At 40.5% G+C, this 23122-nt stretch overlaps 1 protein-coding gene across 1 annotated transcript in view; it reads right to left on the bottom strand.

Annotated features, from left to right (window-relative positions):
* Window positions 1-23122, bottom strand: part of LOC124770361 — a 124706-nt gene that overhangs the window by 64145 nt on the left and 37439 nt on the right. The window contains exon 2 of the mRNA XM_047249194.1: window positions 11417-11496. Coding sequence (XP_047105150.1) covers window positions 11417-11451 — 35 coding nt within the window. The 5' untranslated portion in view covers window positions 11452-11496. The remainder of the gene's footprint in view (window positions 1-11416; window positions 11497-23122) is intronic.

The following is a 23122-nucleotide window of genomic DNA, read 5'->3' as shown; positions in this document are numbered from 1 at the left end:
AGCATGAATGCAATGAAAGCAGACATAAATTCAAAAATGTCGGGCTTAGAGACTAAAATGTCAAGTTTACAAACGATACAAGCAGACATGACTAACATGAAAGCAGACATGACCACAGTGAAGTCCGAGATCGAGAAGGTTAATACAAACATGACACACATTTCAGACGACGTAAAAAATTTGCGCACAGAACTCAATAGTCTGGACACGAAGTTCACACAGCAGATTTCACAAATCTCCACGGAGGTGGATAGTAAAATTAATGAACAAGTACAAATTTCGGTTCACGATATGGGTGAGAAATTAAAAGGCATAGTGGGCGAAAAATTTGAAACACTAACACACACGTATCGACAGGAGCTATCCGGAATTAGAGAAACCCAAGAGAATTTACAGGCAATGCAAAAGAATACGCAGGTCAACTTAGACAATGTACAATCAGATGTAGCGAAACTACATTCTTTCTGTAACGACTTGCCAGAAAATGTAGAAAAAATCACATTGGAGGTAGGATTACTTAAGTTAGAACACAAGAGGGTCAACTCAGACATTGTGCACCTTTATGAATCGGTAAAGAGCAATGCAAAGGACGACAATACAACGTTCGCAGAAAAATGCGTACGTGAACAGCGTACCTATGTGGAAGCAGTAAAGGAAGTAATGGGGGATAAGGAAGAAGAAATCTTAAAACGCGTAGAACATGATATCAGGCAGTTAGAACAACGGTTAAGAGACGAAATAGTTAACAAACAAAGTACGGTAATATCATCGCCTGGGGCGGTAAGCGGAGCGATAAACAGCCATCCGCCAGTGGGAGGAATCAGTGGCGCGGACAACAATGCCCAACCCACGCCGCGCGACCGCATGTCGACGCGCGACGCGAGCAGCGGGCAAAACTTTGCTGAAACAAATATACCATCACCGCAGGGAAATGCTGTTCCGCCGTGCTGGACAGCGTTGTTAATGGATGAGAGCTTAATAAAACATCGACAGTTTCCCGTATTCTCAAATGAGAAAAAGCGAACGCACCCAGTGGTGTTTGTCCGAGCCTTTAGAAACGTACTGCCCAGGACTTGGACAGAAGCTCAAAAAATTAAATATGTAGTAGGACACACCGAGGGTGATGCCCTTTTGTGGGCTACGGAGATGTCTGAACTTTGCGAGACATATGAGCAGTTTGAGAATGCATTTTTAGATAAATACTGGTCAACAGCTATCCAGGAGAGGTTAAGACGAGAGGTATTTAACCCAGTACCATATCATTCAAAATTCGGGGGGCTAAGAAGCTATTTTGAAAAATACCTAAACAAGACCCGTTACTGGAATAATCCGATATCTCATGTCGATGTACTGAAAATCTTAAAGAACCAGTTACCTGCAAATGTTAGGGAAAAATTAATAACTGTTCCCGAATATGATCTGGAGTATTTTCTTTCAGTGCTCGACTCAATAGATCTGATTCATGAGGATGGGCAAGCCACACCTAGTTATCGTAACGGTAATGAGCACAACCCAAACGGGAAGAACTACGGTAACGGCAACGGCTTTGGAAATTATAACGGTCGTGTGCGTATGAATGAATGGCATCCGTATGTACCGCCGCGCCACAACGGAAATCCGTACAATCGGTCTACCTACCAGCCACAGAGTGGCCGAGGGTCGTACGAAACTAAATATCAGCCGTATAGGTACGGTAATGGCAGAGACAATAGAAACTCGAGGGAAAACTTCGACAATGGGCGACAAGGAAATGCAAATTACCAGGAACGGAATATGCAACACAGGGATCCGAGAGATAACAGGCAGCCCGTACAGTCAAATCGAAACAACCGGGACACGAACTGGCGAGCACGCGAACATACAGTACACATAGTAGAAGTGACGGCAGAAAATGAAACAATACCTTTACCGGCCCCAGGAAATAATAATCGAGCGTGACTAGAGGAGAAGGTAATGAACTGTCAGTGTGCCACAGTACTAATATGAGCGACTTAAACACTAAAGCGAACAGGAACGGAAAGGAGGAAGCAGACACTGAAACAAACCTACACATACAGCATATCCGGAATCTATTTTTAAGGTATGATAAGGGCGCAGAAATGAAAGAAGACTTGTTTATCGAAGAGAAAGAAACAACACGCAAGGTAAGTGAAATTATTCAAGCAATAATAAAGGTAAAGGTGGGAAACATAGATGTACTAGTTGTTTTGGATACTGGCGCGTCGACAAGCCTGATGTCTACTAGCTTGTTCAAAGAGATAGCGAGGGAAGTAAATGTTCCCACACTACCTGTAGAGAACTGTAAGATCGTAACGGCGACGGGAAGTAAATCTAAAGTTATAAAATTACAGGCCAGCATACCCATTAGCATATGTGGCGTAATTTTGCAGTGTACTTTCTTGTTGGTAGACAAACTTATAGTGAACTGTATGCTTGGTATGGAGGTGTTCAGAAGATATGGGATAAAAATAGATATTGGCAGCGGGGAATGCCAGTTTCATGTAGGGGAGCGCACGCTGACTATGGACTTAATAAGAACTACAATGACAAATCAGGTTAGGCCGATACCAGACATTAATGTTAAATTTGTCTACCCTCAACCCATAGTGGTAAAGGAGATGGAACTTGATGACTCTGGTAGGGAGATCCTCGATGAGCAAATAGTAGACAGTAAAATAAATAAATCCTCTTGTCTTAACAATGAACAGCGAAGTGAACTGACAAAATTACTCTTCAAATATCATAACATTTTTCGTAAACAACCTAGTGTTATTAAGGGATATGAATATAAAATGGAAGTATACCCGCATGAAACTTATTGTAGAACGTCTTATGGCACCCCTTGGGCAAAGAAAGAGGCAGTAAGAAAGGAAATAGAGCGTATGATTAGTTGGAGGGTTATTGAAACATCGCACTCACCTTACTGCAGTCCGATTCTCGCAGTTGGTAAAACTGACGGAACGGTGCGGTTGGTGTTAGACGCGAGGGAAATAAACAAAATCATCGTTCCTCTAAGAACAAGGCCAGAGAATCTAGAAGAGCAGTTATTAAAGTTCCATGGCGTTAAGTATTTAACATCCCTTGATTTGAAAGCTTCGTACTGGCAAATTTTATTACATGAAGAGAGTAGAAAGTATACAGCTTTCATAAATGCCGGGAGGAGCTACCAATTTAGGGTGCTGCCTTTCGGATTAAATGTGAGCGCTGGTGTCTTTATTGAAGCATTAGACAGGGTTCTTGGACCGGAACTGCTTAGCCAGGTTACACTCTACGTTGATGATTTATTAATTGCAACTCAAACATGGGATGAACATGTAAGTATTTTGGAAAGGATTTTGCAAAAATTTGATGAATACAATGTCACAGTTAACTTTAAAAAGTCTGAATTCGGAAAGGAAAAAGTAAAATTCTTAGGGCATATTATTTCACCAGTAGGAATTCTACCTGACCCCAGTAAACTAGATGCGATACGGAATTTCCCAACACCCTATACTAAGAAACAATTAAAAGGTTTTCTAGGTATGGCCTCGTTTTTCAGGAAGTTCCTGCCACAACAATTATTGAACAGTAGTTCACTATTAAACTTACTGCGTAAAAACCACAGTTGGTTGTGGACTAAAGAATGTGAAAATGATTTTCAGCAGATTAAGCAGGCGCTGATTAACGCGCCTATCCTGAAACACCCAAATATGGAATTGGATTTTTGTTTAAGCACCGATGCTAGTTATCAGGGGCTCGGTGCGTGCCTGTTTCAAATAATAACAAAGGATGGTAAGGAAGAAGTCAATGTAATCAGTTTTGCCAGTAGAACCCTCACAGAATGTGAAAGATCTTATTCCGTAACTGAGCTAGAAGCATTAGCAGTAGTTTGGGCGTTTCGTAAATTTCAATATTACCTTTGGGGAAAACATACCAAAGTTTACTGTGATCATCAAGCCTTGTCTTTTCTTCTGACGTGCAAGTTGTTACATAAGAGAATAGCGAGGTGGTGCCTGTATGTCCAAGAGTTTGATTTTGAGATAGTGTACATAAAAGGGGAACAGAATGTTTTGGCAGATGCACTATCACGGTTACCTCAAGGTCTTACCGATTTCCACGAGTTAGAGGAACAAACATCAGACTTCAAGGTCCTTTTAATAGAGGATGGAACTTTTAAACCATATTATATTAAAATGTGCAAAAACATGCAACGTTTACAGGAAGAAGACCCGAGATGGAGCAAGGTAAGGAAAAAATTGCAAGCTAGAACACACGAACGTTTAGAGCAGTATTACATTATACATAATGGCGTCCTCTTTCACAGAAGAGATCGACGAATGGATAAGTGGTGTGTGTGCATACCTCAGGAATACGTGGAAAACTTAATTCAACACACGCACCGCGCATGGGGGCACTATGGAGTGCTGAAGTGTGCCGCCAAAATTTCTACGTATTGTTATTTCCCTAATATGAGGCGACGTATAGAGCAAGTAATCAGACGCTGTGCGGTGTGTCAAAACGTCAAACATCAGAATAGGACCAGTCTTAACGCACTAAACCCAATAATACCAAAGCAACCAAGAGATCTTGTATCTATTGACGCCGCAGGTCCTTATCCCCAAGCCCGCGGCGGAGTTAAATACATCGTAGCCCTGTATGATGTTTTTAGTAAGTATCTCCAGCTGTACGCAGTCAAAACAGTTAGGTCAGGGCCAATTATAAGGCGAATTCTGGAAGACTACATACCACGCATCGGGAAACCACAGGCAGTCCTAACTGATAACGCCTCAAATTTTACATGTGACCAATGGAAATCATTTTTAAAATCACAAAACATACGTCATATTTTAGTATCCAAGTTCCACCCGGAAGCAAGTCCCGTCGAACGGTGCTTCCGTGAATTTAATAGGTTTATCCGCACATATATACCACAGAACCAAAGGAAATGGATGGAATACCTGGGTCCGTTTCAGCACATAGTAAATCACCTACCACACACATCCACAGGGCACACACCGGCCGAACTAATGTTTGAAAAGATGGAGCTAGATGAATGGGCAAAACCGATACCTAAATTAAGGCACAAAGACGTAATCTTAGAAGAGAAAGTACGGCGAGCGCTAATAACATTGGAAGAGCAAGCTCAGATAAGGAAAGGAATTTACGACAGGAAATTGAAAAACGTAACAGAATTCCAGATTGGACAGGAGGTACTACTAAGAACGCATCCGAAATCATCGAAATTAAAGGCATTGAATAGAAAATGGCAACTGTTATATGTTGGTCCGTATATCATTGTTGACAAGCCACATCCGGGGTGCTACTTGATAGGAAATATAAAAAATGGTAAAATAAAAGGCATGTATCCACATAAAGATTTGCGGAAATTTATTAAATGAAAATTCAAATCTCATTCTGTCCTTATCTGTTGCATCAGTAAAACGCAAGAAGGTAGGAGGTTTGTCGCTCTTTGACGAATAAACCGACTGGCGCTCGGTTCCTCTCCAGCTAGGGGGTACAATATTTATATTTCCGGTGCCCTCTCCCTCTTCTACTATCCTGCTTAATCAATAAGGAATGTTCAATCTTCTTTTACTATCTAACATGCAGAGAGTGAGATTCAGCCTAGTGAAAATAAACTTTTCTTGTATTTTGATATTGTACTTTCTTAAGATTTAATTCACAGCGCGCGAGCTTTAAGCGAGAGGCAAGAGCGATGGGGTATACTGAGCCGTGCTGCCGCGCTTAAAGCAGAGCGTACTTCAACAATTATATACGGAGCGGCTTAACAGCTGATCGTAGGGGCCAAGTAGGCAAAAAGCAAGGTTGAGTTCAGTGTCCCCTGCACGATGCGCAAAGAGACACTGCGCACCGCGACGGAAACCATTCTAGAATTTAAGCGAATCGGCATCCACACCGCCTAACCAGCTGGACAAAATAGGAGCAATAGGAAATAGAGTACCTATCAGCTAGTTACTCTGACGTAGGTGAGCAACACAAACTAAACGAACAGAGACATTTATTCCTAAGTCGGTGACTATACTGTAAAGAGCATTAATGTTAAGAGTAAATCATTAGTTTAAGCATATGCAGCTTTAAGAAAATGAGCACATAGACGCAAGTAAGCTATAAGGAGAGTAGAATACGCTAAATTTGTGAACTCAACATATTCTATTGAATGTACATAGCTAGGAATAAGTATAAGTATTCGAAGTAGAAGAGAATGTATACAGGAAATGACCTATCCGACTATATACAACAGGACTAAGACAAGTTGAAAAAGGAAGTAACAACATGTACACTTGAAAGAACGCGATTAGCACATAACTTAAGAACTAAGCGACTTACATACAACACATACGCGAGCGACGATGTGAAAGGTAGAATGAGACATAAACATAGAAAAATGCGTGTGACTGAGACGTGCGTGTGACTGAGACATAAACTATAAAATAACATATCGTAGAACTACACTTCTTTACAGACAACATTAGAAGGAGTGAGCTTAATTTACAGGGAGAATACATATCCACAAATTTGTTATTACAGAGCTCACCTATGTTAGTTGCTATTAATTACACGATACCTTATAGTATAAGCAGCAAAATAAAGCTGTAAACATGAATTGAACAACACGCGGGAGATAAGCTAAGTAAATACAAACACCAACCAATACGCACACAATGTAATTGCATGAACTTAAAACAAAAGAACTGAGGTAAGTACTGTATGTTTACAAAAGCGATATGGAGAAATAAATGAAATTTCACTGCTGGATAATATTTTGAAGTAGAGAGAGTGAAAGGTTTTATTAGATTCGATTGAAGGTATTAATTAGTTAATCTACGTTTGTGGTGACTTACCGTGCATGGAGTGAATCTAGGAAGAGAATGAAAGTGTATTAGAGTAATACGAGTTTATTTATATTTGTGGAAAGAAATAAATAGTGCGGTGGTTCTAGTGTGAGAACCCGGTAGGTAGTACATGAGTATAAATGGCGATTTATGTGGAATATTTTTAATGAATGATTATATGGGTATACGGCGACGAATATGAAGATTAATGTTACAAGGGTACCTAGGAAAGGGCCACGAAGCTGACGTAAGAAAGAATACACTATATAGTTTTAAGTCTTAGAATGAATGGTTGTATGAGTGGGGAAAGCAAAGTATGATGATGCATGTACGGTAAGTAATTATGAAAACGAACATCACGAAGAAGCAGTGAGTAGTATAGGAGAAACAGTGAAGTCGATAGTAACAATGGTACATGGTAAACATTTAAAACACACCACAGCACAGTGATTTGCTACACAGACATCAGAATGTAAAACCACCCAGTATGAAAAATATTTCCTTAGCGACTAACTGTTACAGCTCGAGAAACTATAAGGTTAATATAAATGAAAATATGATACACGATTCGTATGAGGAATGAACACAAAATGCAGTGAAACAATATTTTCTACACTGAGTTCTTGCACGCAGAAGCGAAAGCATCATTTTAGCACTTGCGCGTTCTTATCTATCGGTAATGAATTATGAGTGGAGCAACACATGACAAAAATACGGTAAAATTATCGGTCACACGTCACAAAGGTAAACATGTACATGTCGTCGAATCAATAAGGCAGAAATATGGCTTGAAATATATATTCACGAATGTGGAATATTACGACGATTAACAAGCAGTGATGAAGTCAGGTTTGTCAAGGGATAAAACATTCACCACACTCGCTCACAAACGAGCATTTGTAAATATTATACATAGTATGAAGATTTATCAAATGCCAAGGATAGAATAAGTACACTAACGACGCACTACAAATAGCAATCCTAGAAGCAGCTTGATCTCTGAAGCAGACCTTAGCAAATCCTGTTTTCCATGTAGTGAGTAGTGCTGGAACGTATTTTCTATGTGTATTTTTGATGCTAAAAAGACGCAGGAGGTTGGACCTGCAAGTCAAGAGAAAAACAAAAATTCAGAACAAATGAGAGATTCCTTCTAATTTACTTATTAGTGTGTAAGATGGATGATGCCTAACATGGAACCCATATAGGAAATGTGAATGTGACTTGTACATTTATGTGTCAACTTTGCTATTGTCAATGTCGATGTCTATGAAAATATGTATGTAGTATTGGATGTAAAAACGCGCAGGCGGTCGGTCCTGCAAGACAATAACAAGAAAGAGCAAACATTCAGAACAAATGCAAGATTCCTTCTAATATACTTATTGCTGTGTCAGATGCTGCTTAACATAGAGTCCATATACGAAATGTGAATGTGAATTGGACATTTATTTGCCAACTATATAATTGTCAATGTCGATGTCCATATAAAATGTATGTATGTACTCTTTTCTTCTTTTCTATGTGTATTTGTGGACGTAAAAACGCGTAGGAGGTCGGTCCTGCAAGACAAGAATAGAAAATGCGAATGTTCAGGATAAATGAAAGATACTTCCTGATTTACGTATTAGTGTGTAAGAGGGTGCATGTCATGGAGTCCGTATATGAAATGTGGATGTGAATTGTAAATTTATGTGTCAACTCTATTATTGTCAATGTTTATGTCTATGTATGTACTATTATCAATTTTATGTGAGATTTTATACTTGAAGAAGAACAACTTATGTATGTATGTGAAGTGCAACGCGACGGACGAGTAAAATACTCGCACGTGTGAAGTGATACAAAAATATTAAGGCGTAATAATATTGAAAATAACGGCTCGGCCGTAATATGAGTAAACGCTGCAGTCTAGCAAAGTGAATACAGAGAGTGTGATGCGTGTGCGACGGAGATATCAGAGGAAATCAGTATGACCACGAGTTGAGGTGTGAGAACCGCTAACTATAATGCACGACGGAAGATAATGCCGTATCCTGCAGTGCGGCTCTTACCTTCAATGTCACTGGCCGAAATCCTCGCCCAGGCGCGAGATGAGGTATTGGTGTTCTTCGGTTGAGCGTTGGAGCTGAATCCGTCGTATCCAGTATCCGGACTGGAGGGCAAATACAACACCGACTTCACGAGCCTGGAGCGACATTACAGTGTGGGCGCGGGCAGTGCTGCTGCTCACGTGGCGTTTGCCTCACTGAGTAGGGCGCGTTAAACAATGAGCTGCTGCTGGCCGTAAGTGCAGCGAACAATGAGATAACGTGTGTCGAAAGGGTAGCTTATCAGAATGGCTAATAAACCAAACACCAAGGAGAAAAACAATTATTAAAATATGGTGAAAGGACAATGTAAGAAATGTAACATTTTCCTCCTGATAATACTACTTAATAAATGTAAGGAGAAATAAGAGACTACGACGTTAGCACGCCATGGACGTGCGATATGTAATATGAATATATGTGAATGTAATTACGTGATATAAGTATATGTGAATGTATTTATATGTATGAATTTGTAATGGCCAAGAAAATGAGCTTTTTAGATATATTTGTAGTAACATAAGGGTATTAAAACTCCATTGACGTGCACCAAGTGACTGAACTATGAGCCCCAAGGTTAATAAGACTACTGTATACTGTCTCCCTAAATAAAGAGACTTATTTCCGACAGTATACAGTAGGGGGGCATTTGTGATAAACCTTTTGCGTTTCCTTTATGTTTTCGTCTTCCTTAAAGGCAAAGAGACAAGATGAAGCGGTAGCCCATCATAGAGCCTATGCCTACCGTCATGTATTTTTTGACTTTCAGTTGTTAAGAAACAGAGGATTTTTTCTGGTACCGGTAGGAGGAAGGAGGGATTCGCGCTCAGCTAGTGAAAGAGTGAGAAGCACGTCAATTTTTTAGCGAGTAATTGTAGACCGCCATTTTGGGGTCGCTATGAATAAGTGAGGAGTGTGGATTTTATATGTGCTCCGTTTAGAAAAATACAGTATTGTTTTATTAACAGAAAGGTCGTGTGAGTTGTTATTTCAAATAGTGCAATAATTACAACCACTGAAGCCCACCTGTGTACTTTGGAAAATTACGAAGATCCGATAAGCTTAATAGGAACACGGTCAAGACTTCAAAGGTGAACGCGGCGACCAAACATAGTATTATAAAGAATGGTAAGCACAAATCTACAGCGGAGAAAGAAACTACTCCGCCCTGCAAAATAATATGAACTAATACGGACTTATTTCCAGGCACAGCTCAGCTTATTGTGCTTGTCATTCACGCCGAAAAATTAATCTCATTAATTCAATACATTTTAAGAAGCCACGCATTTTATTTTCCCAGCATTGTGCAGCGGCTCTTCATGGCATGCACTCAACAAGTCGGAAGTCCCCTGCAGAAATACTGAGCCATGCTGCCTCTACAGGCGTCCATAATTGCGAAACTATTACCGAAGCAGGATTTTCTGCACAAACTGACCTCTCGATTATGTCCCATAAATTCTCGATGGGATTCGTGTCAGGCAATGTGGGTGGTCAAATAATTCGCTTGAACTGTCCGAAATGTTCTTCAAACAAGTCCCGACAGGGAGTATTGAAATCCAAAAAAAATCCATCGTTGTTTGGCAACATGAAATTCATGAATGGCTGCAAATGGTCTTCAAGTAGCGAAACATAAACATTTCCAGTCAATGATCGGTTCAGTTGGACCAGAAGACTCTGTTCCATGTAAACACAGCCCCACCAACATGGAGCCATCACCAGCTTGCACAGTCCTTGTTGACAACTTGGGTCCAAGGCTTCTTGGGGCTCTGCACCACACTCGAATCCCACCGTCAGCTCTCACCAAGTGAAATTGGGACTCATCTGACCAGGCCACGGTTTTCAGTCATCTAAGGTCCAACCGATGTGATAACGATCCCAGGAGAGCCACCACAGGCGATTCCGTGCTGTTAGCGAAGGCTCGCGTGACAGTAGTTTGGTCCCATAGCCCATTAACGCCAAATTTTGCCCCACTTTCCTGACAGATACGGTTCGGTGCACGTCCTACATCGATTTCTGTAGTTATCTCACACAGTACTATTTGTGTGTTAGCACTGGCAACTCTTTGAAAACGCCGCTGCTCTTGGGCGTTAAGAGTAGGCCGTTGGCTACTCCATTGGCAGTGTTGAGAGGTAATGCGTGAAATTTGGTATTCTCGGTACACTCTTGACACTGTGTATCTCAGAATATTCAGTTCCCTAGCGACATCCGAAATGGAATGTTCTATACATCTAGCTCCAACTGCCATTGTGTGTTTGGAGTCTGTTAATTCCCGTCATGCAGCAATAATAACATCGGAAAACTTTCCACACGATTCACCTGAGTACAAATGACAGCCTCGCCGATGCACTGCCCTTTTAAACCTTGTGTACACGATACTACCGCCACATGTATATGTGCCTATCGCTATCCCATAATTTTTGTCACCTCAGTGTAATCAGTAAATTTAATTTGTCATGTAAGTAATGAAGTATTTTTTAAAAATTACAATTTACTTACTGTTTCGTGTAGTACATGTTCTGGAAGCACCTCATGAGTAGAGAGACATGGCAAATTTTAGCCCTTGCCTAGCGCCACTCCTGCAATCATAAAATGAGATTGGTTTATGTAGAAGACTGATTCCAAAGATCTTTCATATAGGTCAGCAAGGAATAACCACTAATCTTAGACAGAAGTAATTGATTATCATTCTTTTCTTAGCCTTATTTTCGCTCTATTGTAAATATTAATATACACAAAAATATTGTTTATGGTAGGCATCATAACAACATGAGTGGAAAGCAGTGGCTAAAGCTATTGCTTGATGGAACAAAAGATGAGTTAGTGATATTTGTTTTTCATACACTTATGGAACTAAATGTGTTTCTTGAAACTTCAGGATATATCCTTGACATTCTACTGAATAATTAAACTTATCTGCATAATATGATTTCACAGATTTTCCTGGGGTGGTTTTTTGTGTATTTTGTGGTGACTAACTGCGTTGAAAATTTAATTTGGGTACACTATTTTTCTGAAACTGGTCTATTAGTCTTGTGTTGCTAGCATGGTTTTTGCTCATGGTCTTCACTCGCAACACACTACAAAGACGTCTAGAATAGTCATCAAAACATTGGGTTTGTTCAGGCAGCGAATCTCTGACAGTTCCTGTCAGTTTGCAGATTAATTCTCCTATTTATGTGCAGCCCAAAACAGTTGTAACTGTTTCGGATGTTTGTGATGCCGGAACATTGTTACTGTCTCGTGCCATGTGGCACACTGTGAATCATTTTAACTCTTCTCTAGTGTCTCTTACATGGCAGTATTTAGCCCTTAGGGTGGACAGATATAATAAAAATGTATTTTTGTACCCAACTGGTCTGCCCCTTAGCTGGGTGGTCTGTACATCTAACTGCCATGTAGCTGGTTTGGGTTCAATCCCTGGCTGGGTTGGAGATATTCAACCACTCGAGGAATGGGTGTTGTGTTGTCCTCATTGTCATTTCATCATCATCGACACACAAGTCGCTCAATGTTGCGTCAACTGAAAACTCAGCGGCCAAAGTTCCCCATGTTCTTTTTTCATCCAACATTCAGTGTTCCATGCAATAAGTCAACTGTATCCAGCCTTCAGCTTCTTTGTGTTCACAATATTGATGAGACAGTTGAAATGAGAATTGTCAAATTTTCAACTTTTTTGGCTGTGTCCATAGTAGTACATATTAACTGTCAGTCTGATTATTCAGTACTTTAATCTTCATGAAACAGTATTTTGTACAGCTGTAGTTTGAAATTGCTTGACAGACTGAAGTAATATTGCTTTCCGACTTCGATCCTCGATTTTGATCTCCAACCCACTCAATATGCCTTCTGTGGAGATCACCCCCAAGTGTTTAGAATCTTTCAACTTTCCCACAATTTTTTATTAAACTTATTGAGTGACAATATGGGCTGTATGGGCCACCTACTTTCATAAGTTGTCCACAGATGACCACCCTGTTCAGGGACTTAGCTCTAAAGGGGCATATTCTTGGTGTGGTTACCAAAAAGGCAAAAGAAAGTGGTCAAATATACCATCATTAGCATTCTCTTCCTGAGCCTGTTATGAATGAAATAAAACCAAGTTTTAGAGACGTGAGTGACCCTGACTTGCTTAATAAATGTCTTCATGGGGACACACAGAATACAAATGAAAATTTCAACCATTGCATATGGCAAATATTACCCAAGAATGTTTTTGTGGGACTAAATACATTAAAAGTTGGTGTACTAGATGCAGTGATATGTTTCAATTATGGAGTGATAGGAAGGTTGGAAGTCCTGAGAAATTTAGGCATAAAATGTGGCTCTAATATGGAAGATCAATTGCTTGTGTGTGACAGACAACTGATGCATGAAGCTGAAAGATTCGCTATTCAAGTTACCAAAGAAGCAAGAAGTGCTAAAAGGAATCCCAAGAGGAAGCTTGAAGATGAAGAAATGCTGCAGGATGAAGACTATGCTTCAAGACTGTTCTGAGCCACAGTTTAAGTGGACTCATATCTTCATTCACAACTTCCTGCAAGTTGTATTTTTTCAGAATTCAGGTACAAGTATTTCCTACAGTTTATAAAGCTTTGCTCTAATTTTTTTCTATATCTTGCAATAGTCCATACTTATAGTAGATCTAAGCTTTATTACAGAATCAACTAAATTATAGAAAAAGTAACATTTTATTTGGAAAATCAAATTATAAAAATTAAAATGTAAGCTGGCCGCTGTGGCCGAGCGGCTCTAGCCGCTTCAGTCCGGAACCGCGCTGCTGCTACGGTCGCAGGTTCGAATCCTGCCTCGGGCATGGATGTGTGTGATGTCCTTAGGTTAGTTAGGTTTAAGTAGTTCTAAGTCTAGGGGACTGATGACCACAGATGTTAAGTCCCATAGTGCTTAGAGCCATTTGAACCACTTTTTTGAAAATGTAAGAGGTGATATTTTTTATCCTTGTAATATACATAACACGTGGAATTAAATAGGTCTAGCACCTCAGCCATTATATCATGCATATCTGGTAAAAATGTGGTCCCCTTCAAATATATAACATTGGATTAAATGGTACCTCAATTTGAGGAAGCATTTTGGAAACAAAATGCAACAATTTCTTTGTAATTTTTAATAACCCTAAGCAGGTTCAAAAATATTCAAAATAGTTCTAATTTGTTTAGAAAGTGTGCTGCATTAGCCGATGTCAATAAAAACTCTGTAAAATATATACTTTATAAACAATGCCTGAAAGAAATAGGTGTTGATTTTTATATAATATTGAGCCAGGAAAGTACCCTGTATCAAATGGTTCAAATGGCTCTGAGCACTATGGGACTTAACTTCTAAGGTCATCAGTCCCCTAGAACTTAGAACTACTTAAACCTAACTAACCAAAGGACATCACACACATCCATGCCCGAGGCAGGATTCGAACCTGCGACCGTAGCGGCCGCGCGGTTCCAGACTGTAGCGCCTTTAACCGCTTGGCCACCACGGCCGGCTAGCCTGTATCCTTGAGGGATTTGTTGCAAGAGCCTACTACGGTGACCTAGAGGTGGGAGACAGCCCCATAACTACAGATGTTTTCCGTAATTTGTTGTGAATAAACTTGCTAGAAGTCCTAGCATGAGATAACACTCTGCAACAGCGTGCCGTTTGTGGGAGCAGGATATGTCCTTTGGAAGCACCTACATTCTGTCTCTGAGGCTGACTGGCGAACGGCCTGAATGTTAAAAGTGTTTCGTATGACTGTTTATTGCTCGTGAAAAGAAAAGTCAACTGGCATTGTTTGGCTTCAGAGGGGATGTGCTGTTTTAAGGTGTTCGGAAATTATTGCACTTTCTTGGCCAGCAAAATTTCTTTTCCAGTTCAGAAAGCCTAAACGCATTCGAAAGTGCTCTGTTGTGCACTGGCGTACCCTTCTGCTTTCCCGGTTTTCTAAAGCAGAATCAGAGTTTACTGAGCTTGATAGTTCGGAAGAAAGAGGTTTCATAACATTTCGTGGAACCGTTTGTTGGGCTAGAGTTCAAGCCAATGAATTACATTTGTTTCTACGGAAAATTGAAGTATGGTCTTTTTGTGTTATTTTAAATTTATTGGCATATCCTGTTTTGTCTTATTTGGTATTAACGGCAGAACTGTGTAGGAACCAACAAAAGGTGGTGTATTGGCTGTTAGTAGCGTGCATTATCCAATCCAGTGGTCGAGTCTTGGAATTTTTATGGATGATGTTTTGTAGTTACAGGACATGAATTGTTCGTTTCGGGAACAGTGAAAAGTTTAAACGTATCTCACAGGTCAAAGTTGATCCCCCATAAGACAATTTCCTGAAGTAGAATAGTGCTGAAAATTAAAATGGATCTGCCAATAAAGTTTCCTGATTAATACTGAGAGCAGTACGAATCCAGCTGTCGCAAAATGTTCTATTAAGAACGTCTGCAATTATCTGTGCAGAGCGAACTGTAAATACTTGTGGCTGTTTAGAATGGCGTCAATAAAATACACTCCTGGAAATTGAAATAAGAACACCGTGAATTCATTGTCCCAGGAAGGGGAAACTTTATTGACACATTCCTGGGGTCAGATACATCACATGATCACACTGACAGAACCACAGGCACATAGACACAGGCAACAGAGCATGCACAATGTCGGCACTAGTACAGTGTATATCCACCTTTCGCAGCAATGCAGGCTGCTATTCTCCCATGGAGACGATAGTAGAGATGCTGGATGTAGTCCTGTGGAACGGCTTGCCATGCCATTTCCACCTGGCGCCTCAGTTGGACCAGCGTTCGTGCTGGACGTGCAGACCGCGTGAGACGACGCTTCATCCAGTCCCAAACATGCTCAATGGGGGACAGATCCGGAGATCTTGCTGGCCAGGGTAGTTGACTTACACCTTCTAGAGCACGTTGGGTGGAACGGGATACATGCGGACGTGCATTGTCCTGTTGGAACAGCAAGTTCCCTTGCCGGTCTAGGAATGGTAGAACGATGGGTTCGATGACGGTTTGGATGTACCGTGCACTATTCAGTGTCCCCTCGACGATCACCAGTGGTGTACGGCCAGTGTAGGAGATCGCTCCCCACACCATGATGCCGGGTGTTGGCCCAGTGTGCCTCGGTCGTATGCAGTCCTGATTGTGGCGCTCACCTGCACGGCGCCAAACACGCATACGACCATCATTGGCACCAAGGCAGAAGCGACTCTCAACGCTGAAGACGACACGTCTCCATTCGTCCCTCCATTCACGCCTGTCGCGACACCACTGGAGGCGGGCTGCACGATGTTGGGGCGTGAGCGGAAGACGGCCTAACGGCGTGCGGGACCGTAGCCCAGCTTCATGGAGACGGTTGCGAATGGTCCTCGCCGATACCCCAGGAGCAACAGTGTCCCTAATTTGCTGGGAAGTGGCGGTGCGGTCCCCTACGGCACTGCGTAGGATCCTACGGTCTTGGCGTGCATCCGTGCGTCGCTGCGGTCCGGTCCCAGGTCGACGGGCACGTGCACCTTCCGCCGACCACTGGCGACAACATCGATGTACTGTGGAGACCTCACGCCCCACGTGTTGAGCAATTCGGCGGTACGTCCACCCGGCCTCCTGCATGCCCACTATGCGCCCTCGCTCAAAGTCCGTCAACTGCACATACGGTTCACGTCCACGCTGTCGCGGCATGCTACCAGTGTTAAAGACTGCGATGGAGCTCCGTATGCCACGGCAAACTGGCTGACACTGACGGCGGCGGTGCACAAATGCTGCGCAGCTAGCGCCATTCGACGGCCAACACCGCGGTTCCTGGTGTGTCCGCTGTGCCTTGCGTGTGATCATTGCTTGTACAGCCCTCTCGCAGTGTCCGGAGCAAGTATGGTGGGTCTGACACACCGGTGTCAATGTGTTCCTTTTTCCATTTCCAGGAGTGTAGGAACGAATGATGCGATTCTCGAAATTCCAGCACCACATTCAGTCAAACTAGAGTAGCAGGTTATCCACCTCTCTCAGACAGAGTGAGTTTTCATCTGACCAGTACTGCACATTGTGAAGATTGACTTGCACGTGGTTTGTAAACAATGAATTATTCGCGATGTCATACATAGAAACACCATGTCACTTTACAGTGTTCGTATATGTTATTTGGATAGCTGTAACCGATTTTGAAAGTCATTGTCATGAAGCTGTTAATGGATGAACACCTGAAAAGGATGGAATGCATATGTGAGAACAGGAAGCCACCTCCAAAATATTCGCGGTAGGAGACTCCCTCTGCCAACTCTACTCGTATTTGTTTGAAAAGAGATTGACTCCAACAGCGCGCTCTCCCTGTAGTAGTAGAGAGTGAAAAGCGATAAGAGGTAACGTAAGCTTAGCTGTGAGCTAAAATTCTGCAGTAAAAAATCTGTTAAATAAATTAATCACATTTTGAGAAACAAATTCGTTCAGCGATATTTATCTGTTCAGGTGTATATACCTCGATAGCAAACTGCCTGAAGTTTTTACTAAAGATTTTACTAAATCCCTTTCGTTGGACGTTATGCTGAAAAACTACAATCGGTGAGATCTCTGAACTTCATGTACATTCTGTCTGAAATACAAAGTGATTAAGTTGCCCCTATCAATGTCGTTTTATGCAAACCGCCATTTTATGTCTGGCCACCAAATCATGCGCTACATTTTCATATTCTCTCCCTCACTACGCGCCAAACATTAGAAAAAACGAATAGACGCTTTTTGTAGGAATCGTAGTTAAATTTTGTTCTGGGATAAATTTTCGATAGAGGCTGCAGTATTCTAGTTATTGAAGAAAAACTTATGAAAATGACCTTCACACGCAACCCCAATAGATTTGACCCGACCGAACAGGATTTCTAGTATATTGTAAATGGCGCTCCCTCCTACTGCTATACAAAAATTTTTGATTGCGCAAATTATTTCACACCTTCAACCTCTTTTGGTCTTCGTTGACTGGCCACATTACACCACCGGCTTAGTCGAGCATTTACAAATTGTAAAATTGTCGTCTGTGTAAATTCTACCTAATAGTTTTGTGAATTTTAACAGCATAAAATAAAACACATCGTTGTATTTGTCAGCCCTTGAAACACGTATGTAACGTAGCAGCGATGGTGAGGCACGTTAAAATCTTTGACCAGAGAGCCTATTATCGTGGTTAGTCTGCGCTTGACCGCGCGAGTGTTGCGAGCAGTTCAGTAGTAGTCGTCGTGGAGTACGCGAGTTGCAGTAGGCCAGTGCACTCGGTCAGTAGTAGCAGCCCAGTGCGGTTGTATGATGTAGTCTGTCGGCAGTAGTGGTTTAGTCCTGTCACGGTCGCGAGCGGGACGCAGTCGGCGAGCGTCGACATGGCATTCTGGTCAAGATGCTGAATGAGGTATATTGTTAATTAAGGTAATCATCAGATAATGTAAAGTTTATTTATTGTAATTAATTTCCAACAAATGCCCCAATAATAATTTTGATTTCAAAGCAATTTTTTTACAAAAAAAAATATCTTTTAATTAAACCAACGATTTCCTTCCATTTCCCTTAAAGAAAAGTTTCAGTTAAATTTAAAAAAAAAATATTATTTGCAATGCAGTTCCTCCAAGCCGTGGCTAACAATAAGAGCAGAAATTTGACAAGCAGTTTCAATGAGGTAAGAAATTAATTCTGATTTTACACAAGGGCCAAAAACCGATATTTCGGTTTAATTGAATTATCATTATCACTGAGATTTTCTTATCACTGAATTGACTTTCATTTTTTTGTGAGGAATTTATACTTGGGTCAGATTGCGATTCTCACTTTTATTGTCATTAAATTTAATTGCTGGGGAGGTTACGCTTGGCTCCTATTCATTTTATATTTCTGTCTTTAAAATTTCAGTGGAGAGGTTACACTTAGCGCAATGTCCATTATCATTCTTAAATAATATTGTCTTTCAAATTTTTGTGGGGACGTTACACTTAGCGACACCCAGTCCAGGAACGAATTTCGTTGAGAATCTTTTGAACAACAGTCAGATATCTGCTCTTATTTGCTTAAGTATAATTAGGATTTGGCGCTACGCTTTTACTAATCTTGTGACTTTCTCTCTACAGGTCAACGGCAATTCGTTGCTCTGTTGTATTTGTGTGTTGTTTTTGCATTGTGCTTCTTTGTTTTGTGAATATTTGTGACTATTGTAAAAATGCCGCGAAAGACTGTGAATAGTGTATCGCGAGGTATTACGAACGAAATTACCGGCTCAAACGACTTTACCGATAGGACATGTGACACGCAGTGTAATGATGACAATCCTGCGTTCACTAACAATCAGTGCATTCCAACCACTAATGATGACTTTTATCTTAATGATGAACAAACGAACTCAATTGTCTCGTCTGTTAATTTGACGACAATTGATGACGCGGGACGCTCTATTGTAATGAGCGCTGCCGAGCCTAATACACCCGGTTTGGAAAGTTTAAGTAACGTACAGACAAATTTGTGTAATGAAAATGGACAGTGTTCTGAAAGTACGACGGATCCATTTAATTCAGAAATAATGACCGACAGTGTACATTCGACTGACAAACCTTTTTGTAAATCTCAAAATAACCAAATGGTTACAGAAAGCGAAACAATTCCAGATCCACCATTAAACAGCACAGATAACAGAGTAGATAATTTTGGCCAGGATCACATTATAGCAATTTTACGACTAATGAATGAAAGACTGGAAAACGGTTTCAAACGAAGTGAATTAATTAATGAAAGGTATAAACAATCGAATGAAGAACAAGACAACATTAATAAAAAAATCAAACAACTTAGTGAACGGAATGAACAGCTTAATGAACAGATTGAAGCCATTGCCGCGCATTATTATGATAATAGAGGACAATTACGTGTGGATACTAAGACTTGTGCTAATAACAGTAATGAAGAAGTTGGCACTGTTGCACAAGAATTAAGTAGCACACGTGTAAGCACAACAGAATTACATAAAGACGAAGTTAATGCAGTCACTGAACAATGTTCAGCAAACGCAACACAGATACACGAAATTAATGCAGTCACCGAACAATCCCCTAAAAACGCAGTACAGATACGCGACGAGTTTAATTTAGAGCCACTGGAAGTTTCACACACTCCGCATATGGAAGTTGACGAGAAATTAGCAAGACAGATCAACCAAATTGACGAAAGTGTTACAGTAACAGAGTTGAAAACTATTTCAGTCACCAATACGTCACAGAAACCGCCACGTTGCGAGCATTTGTCAGAGTCACGCAGCGTGTTTAATGTGAGCAATTTACAAAGACTACGCGACTTAAAATCCGAAAAGCTACGCGACTTAAAATCTGAAAAGCTACGCAACTTGAAGTACGAAATGACACAGACAAACAGATTCACACACAAACCCGAACGTGTTTTCAAATTCAATGACGAGTACGTAGATTACGAGCAATTTTTATCCGCAAGAAAATGTAAAGAATTTAATAATGACAGAACACAGGTACACGCTTTGAGCTGTATACGACAATTTGTTTTTATGCTTTCACCGCTATTGCCTGTAATGCAGAAGCTAGCTTTGAACCAGATGCGACAATTTATTTTTGTTTTTACAACAGCATTGCCTATAATGAAGAAACTAGAATTAACTTGGATACAACTATTTGCTTTTGAATTTATACCGCAATTGCCTGTAACGCAAAAGCCAAAATTGATTTGCAGTGCGTAATTGACCTCAGGGGATTCATTACGCTTTAATGAATATGTGCCGTAGCGAGCATAGGGCCCCGAGCTGGAGTAGTGCTGTTTCATCTTTAGTTTTCTGCACTGCTGCCTTCTCTTCTACTATCCTATATATCTATCCAAACTGCTCTTTAACTATTGCTCTATCTAGAATTAAGAATATGTAATGAAAACCCGATAAGACAAATTTTTACGGAAAGTGACAACATTCTTTAGGCACTCCAAAACCAGCGTAATTTTAATTACAGATAAAATCGTAATCATCAGTATGTGTAAAATTATTAGTAACAGGAACCACATTTTTGTAACAATAGATGTTTTTCACTACAATAACATGAAAGTCAACCGCTTAGCATACCTAACCAACAATGCAGTCTACAAGGTCAACCAAACTTTAATGTTTCGCCGCGTGCACGTATAGTCCCAGATCCAACAAATAGTAACGCATGGCAGCAAAGAAATAACTACGTACAGACAACACACTATTTCAACTCGCATCGCAATGCGCCGTATAGAAATTACTATCATGACAGACGTAAAAAAAAAATGATGAGCACAATTTTCAGCGTACATTTAATAACAGTCGATCTTATGAGCAGCAACAACATCAGCAACAACATATTATGATGAATGAAACAGACAATAGGTGTCATCGATAGCGTAATACGTCAGTAAGAAATAACAGAGCAGTTCATATAGTGGATATGCCACAACATTCTCCCATAAATAATAACACGTACGATAGATTTTAACCAGATAGAGCACAGATTGCATATTACAGTAACGCAAACATTACTTTTGACACGCAGAATTTTGCTCACGAGAATGTTATTTGACACATGCTTTGTTGAATGCTCCACTGTTATCGCACCCAGATCTTACTAGAAATTTTTCCGTTGCCACCGACAGTTCCAACACCGCTTTAGGCGTACATATTTTCCAGGAAATTGAAGAAGATGGTTCAATAGTAATTAAAAACATCGCATTTGCAAGTCGCATTCTGTCACCTGTTGAACGAAATTATTCTGTTACAGAACTTGAAACATTATGTGTTGTATGGGCTTTTACGAGATTTCGGCACTTTCTTTATGGCAGACATACCACCGTTTACACAGACCATAGAGCTATACAATTTTTGCTTTCAGCTAAATTTACTCACGACAGATTAAGTAGATGGAAACTTTATTTACAGGAATTTAATTTTACAATAGTTCACATTCCCGGCACACAAAATGTTATAGCAGACGCACTATCCCGTTCTCTGAGCAACAATCAGCAAGACGTAGCAACCAACTTCTGCAAAACAAATTTCAGTGTCATGTACATTCAGCAAGTTACATTTGAAAACTTTATTTCGTCGTCATTACAGGACATAGCACAAGAACAAAATAAAGGCAACGTGTGGAAAGAAATTAAACACTTTTGGCAAGATAAGAATAATGTTACGATTAGAAACCATTACACTGTACTCAATGACATTCTGTTTCGCCGCTCTCATCCTGACAGCAACAATTGGTTATTATGCATTCCTGACGAACTGGTTAACAAATTAATCTGGTACACTCATTTAAGTTACGCACGTTACGGAGCAAGAAAATGTTTTCTTATACTGAGACAGAACTGTTATTTTACCAACATGGAGAAACGTATACGACGAGTTTTAGCGTCTTGTAAAATTTGCCAGAAAGCTAAATCAGACACCACTTCACATATTCCTCCTTTATATCCCATTATACCTGTTAAATTAAGACACATGGCCGCAGTAGACATTTTTGGTCCGATTCCGAGAACTAACAGAGGTTTTTGCTACATCTTTGTCGCTGTTGAGCTCACTTCAAAATTTGTTACTTTCACTCCATTACGCAAAGCTACTGCTAAAACTGTTTCGAAAGCATTTGTAAAACATTTTCTATTTCATGTAGGGCATGTGATGAAAGTAATTTCTGACAATGGATCACAATTTCGATGTGGCGTATGGACACGCATGTTACGAGCCAGAAACATTTCTCCGATCTATACATCCAAGTACCATGCTTCTTCGAACCCTTGTGAACGGTTAATGAAAGAAATTGGTAAGCTGTGCCGAATATACTGCCACAAAAGACATATTGATTGGGATACACACATACTCTCATTCCAAGATGTAATTAATTCCATTCCAAATGAATCCACTATGCTATCTCCGTCTGTTATATTGAAAAACGTTGAACCACCAAACAAAATTAAAGAATTAGTAAACTTCCCTAAATGTCGTCGACTAAGACACCACGAAATAATTGACATTGCGCTGAACAACATCAAACGTGCCGCAGAGCGCCGGAGAAGACAGCAAAAACAGGTTTGTAGACGCCGAGACTTTCACATTGGACAGAAAATATTAGTACGTACACACTATTTATCCAGTAAACTAAAAGGTAAGTGCAGTAAATTTGAACTTCTATACGCAGGTCCATATCGGATTCGCAGCATC

Source organism: Schistocerca piceifrons, unplaced genomic scaffold (genome assembly GCF_021461385.2).
Source record: "Schistocerca piceifrons isolate TAMUIC-IGC-003096 unplaced genomic scaffold, iqSchPice1.1 HiC_scaffold_798, whole genome shotgun sequence".
In the NCBI taxonomy this organism is placed as follows: Eukaryota; Metazoa; Arthropoda; class Insecta; order Orthoptera; family Acrididae; genus Schistocerca; species Schistocerca piceifrons.
Note: the sequence above shows the minus strand (reverse complement) of the source record. Positions and strands in the feature narration are given on the sequence as shown.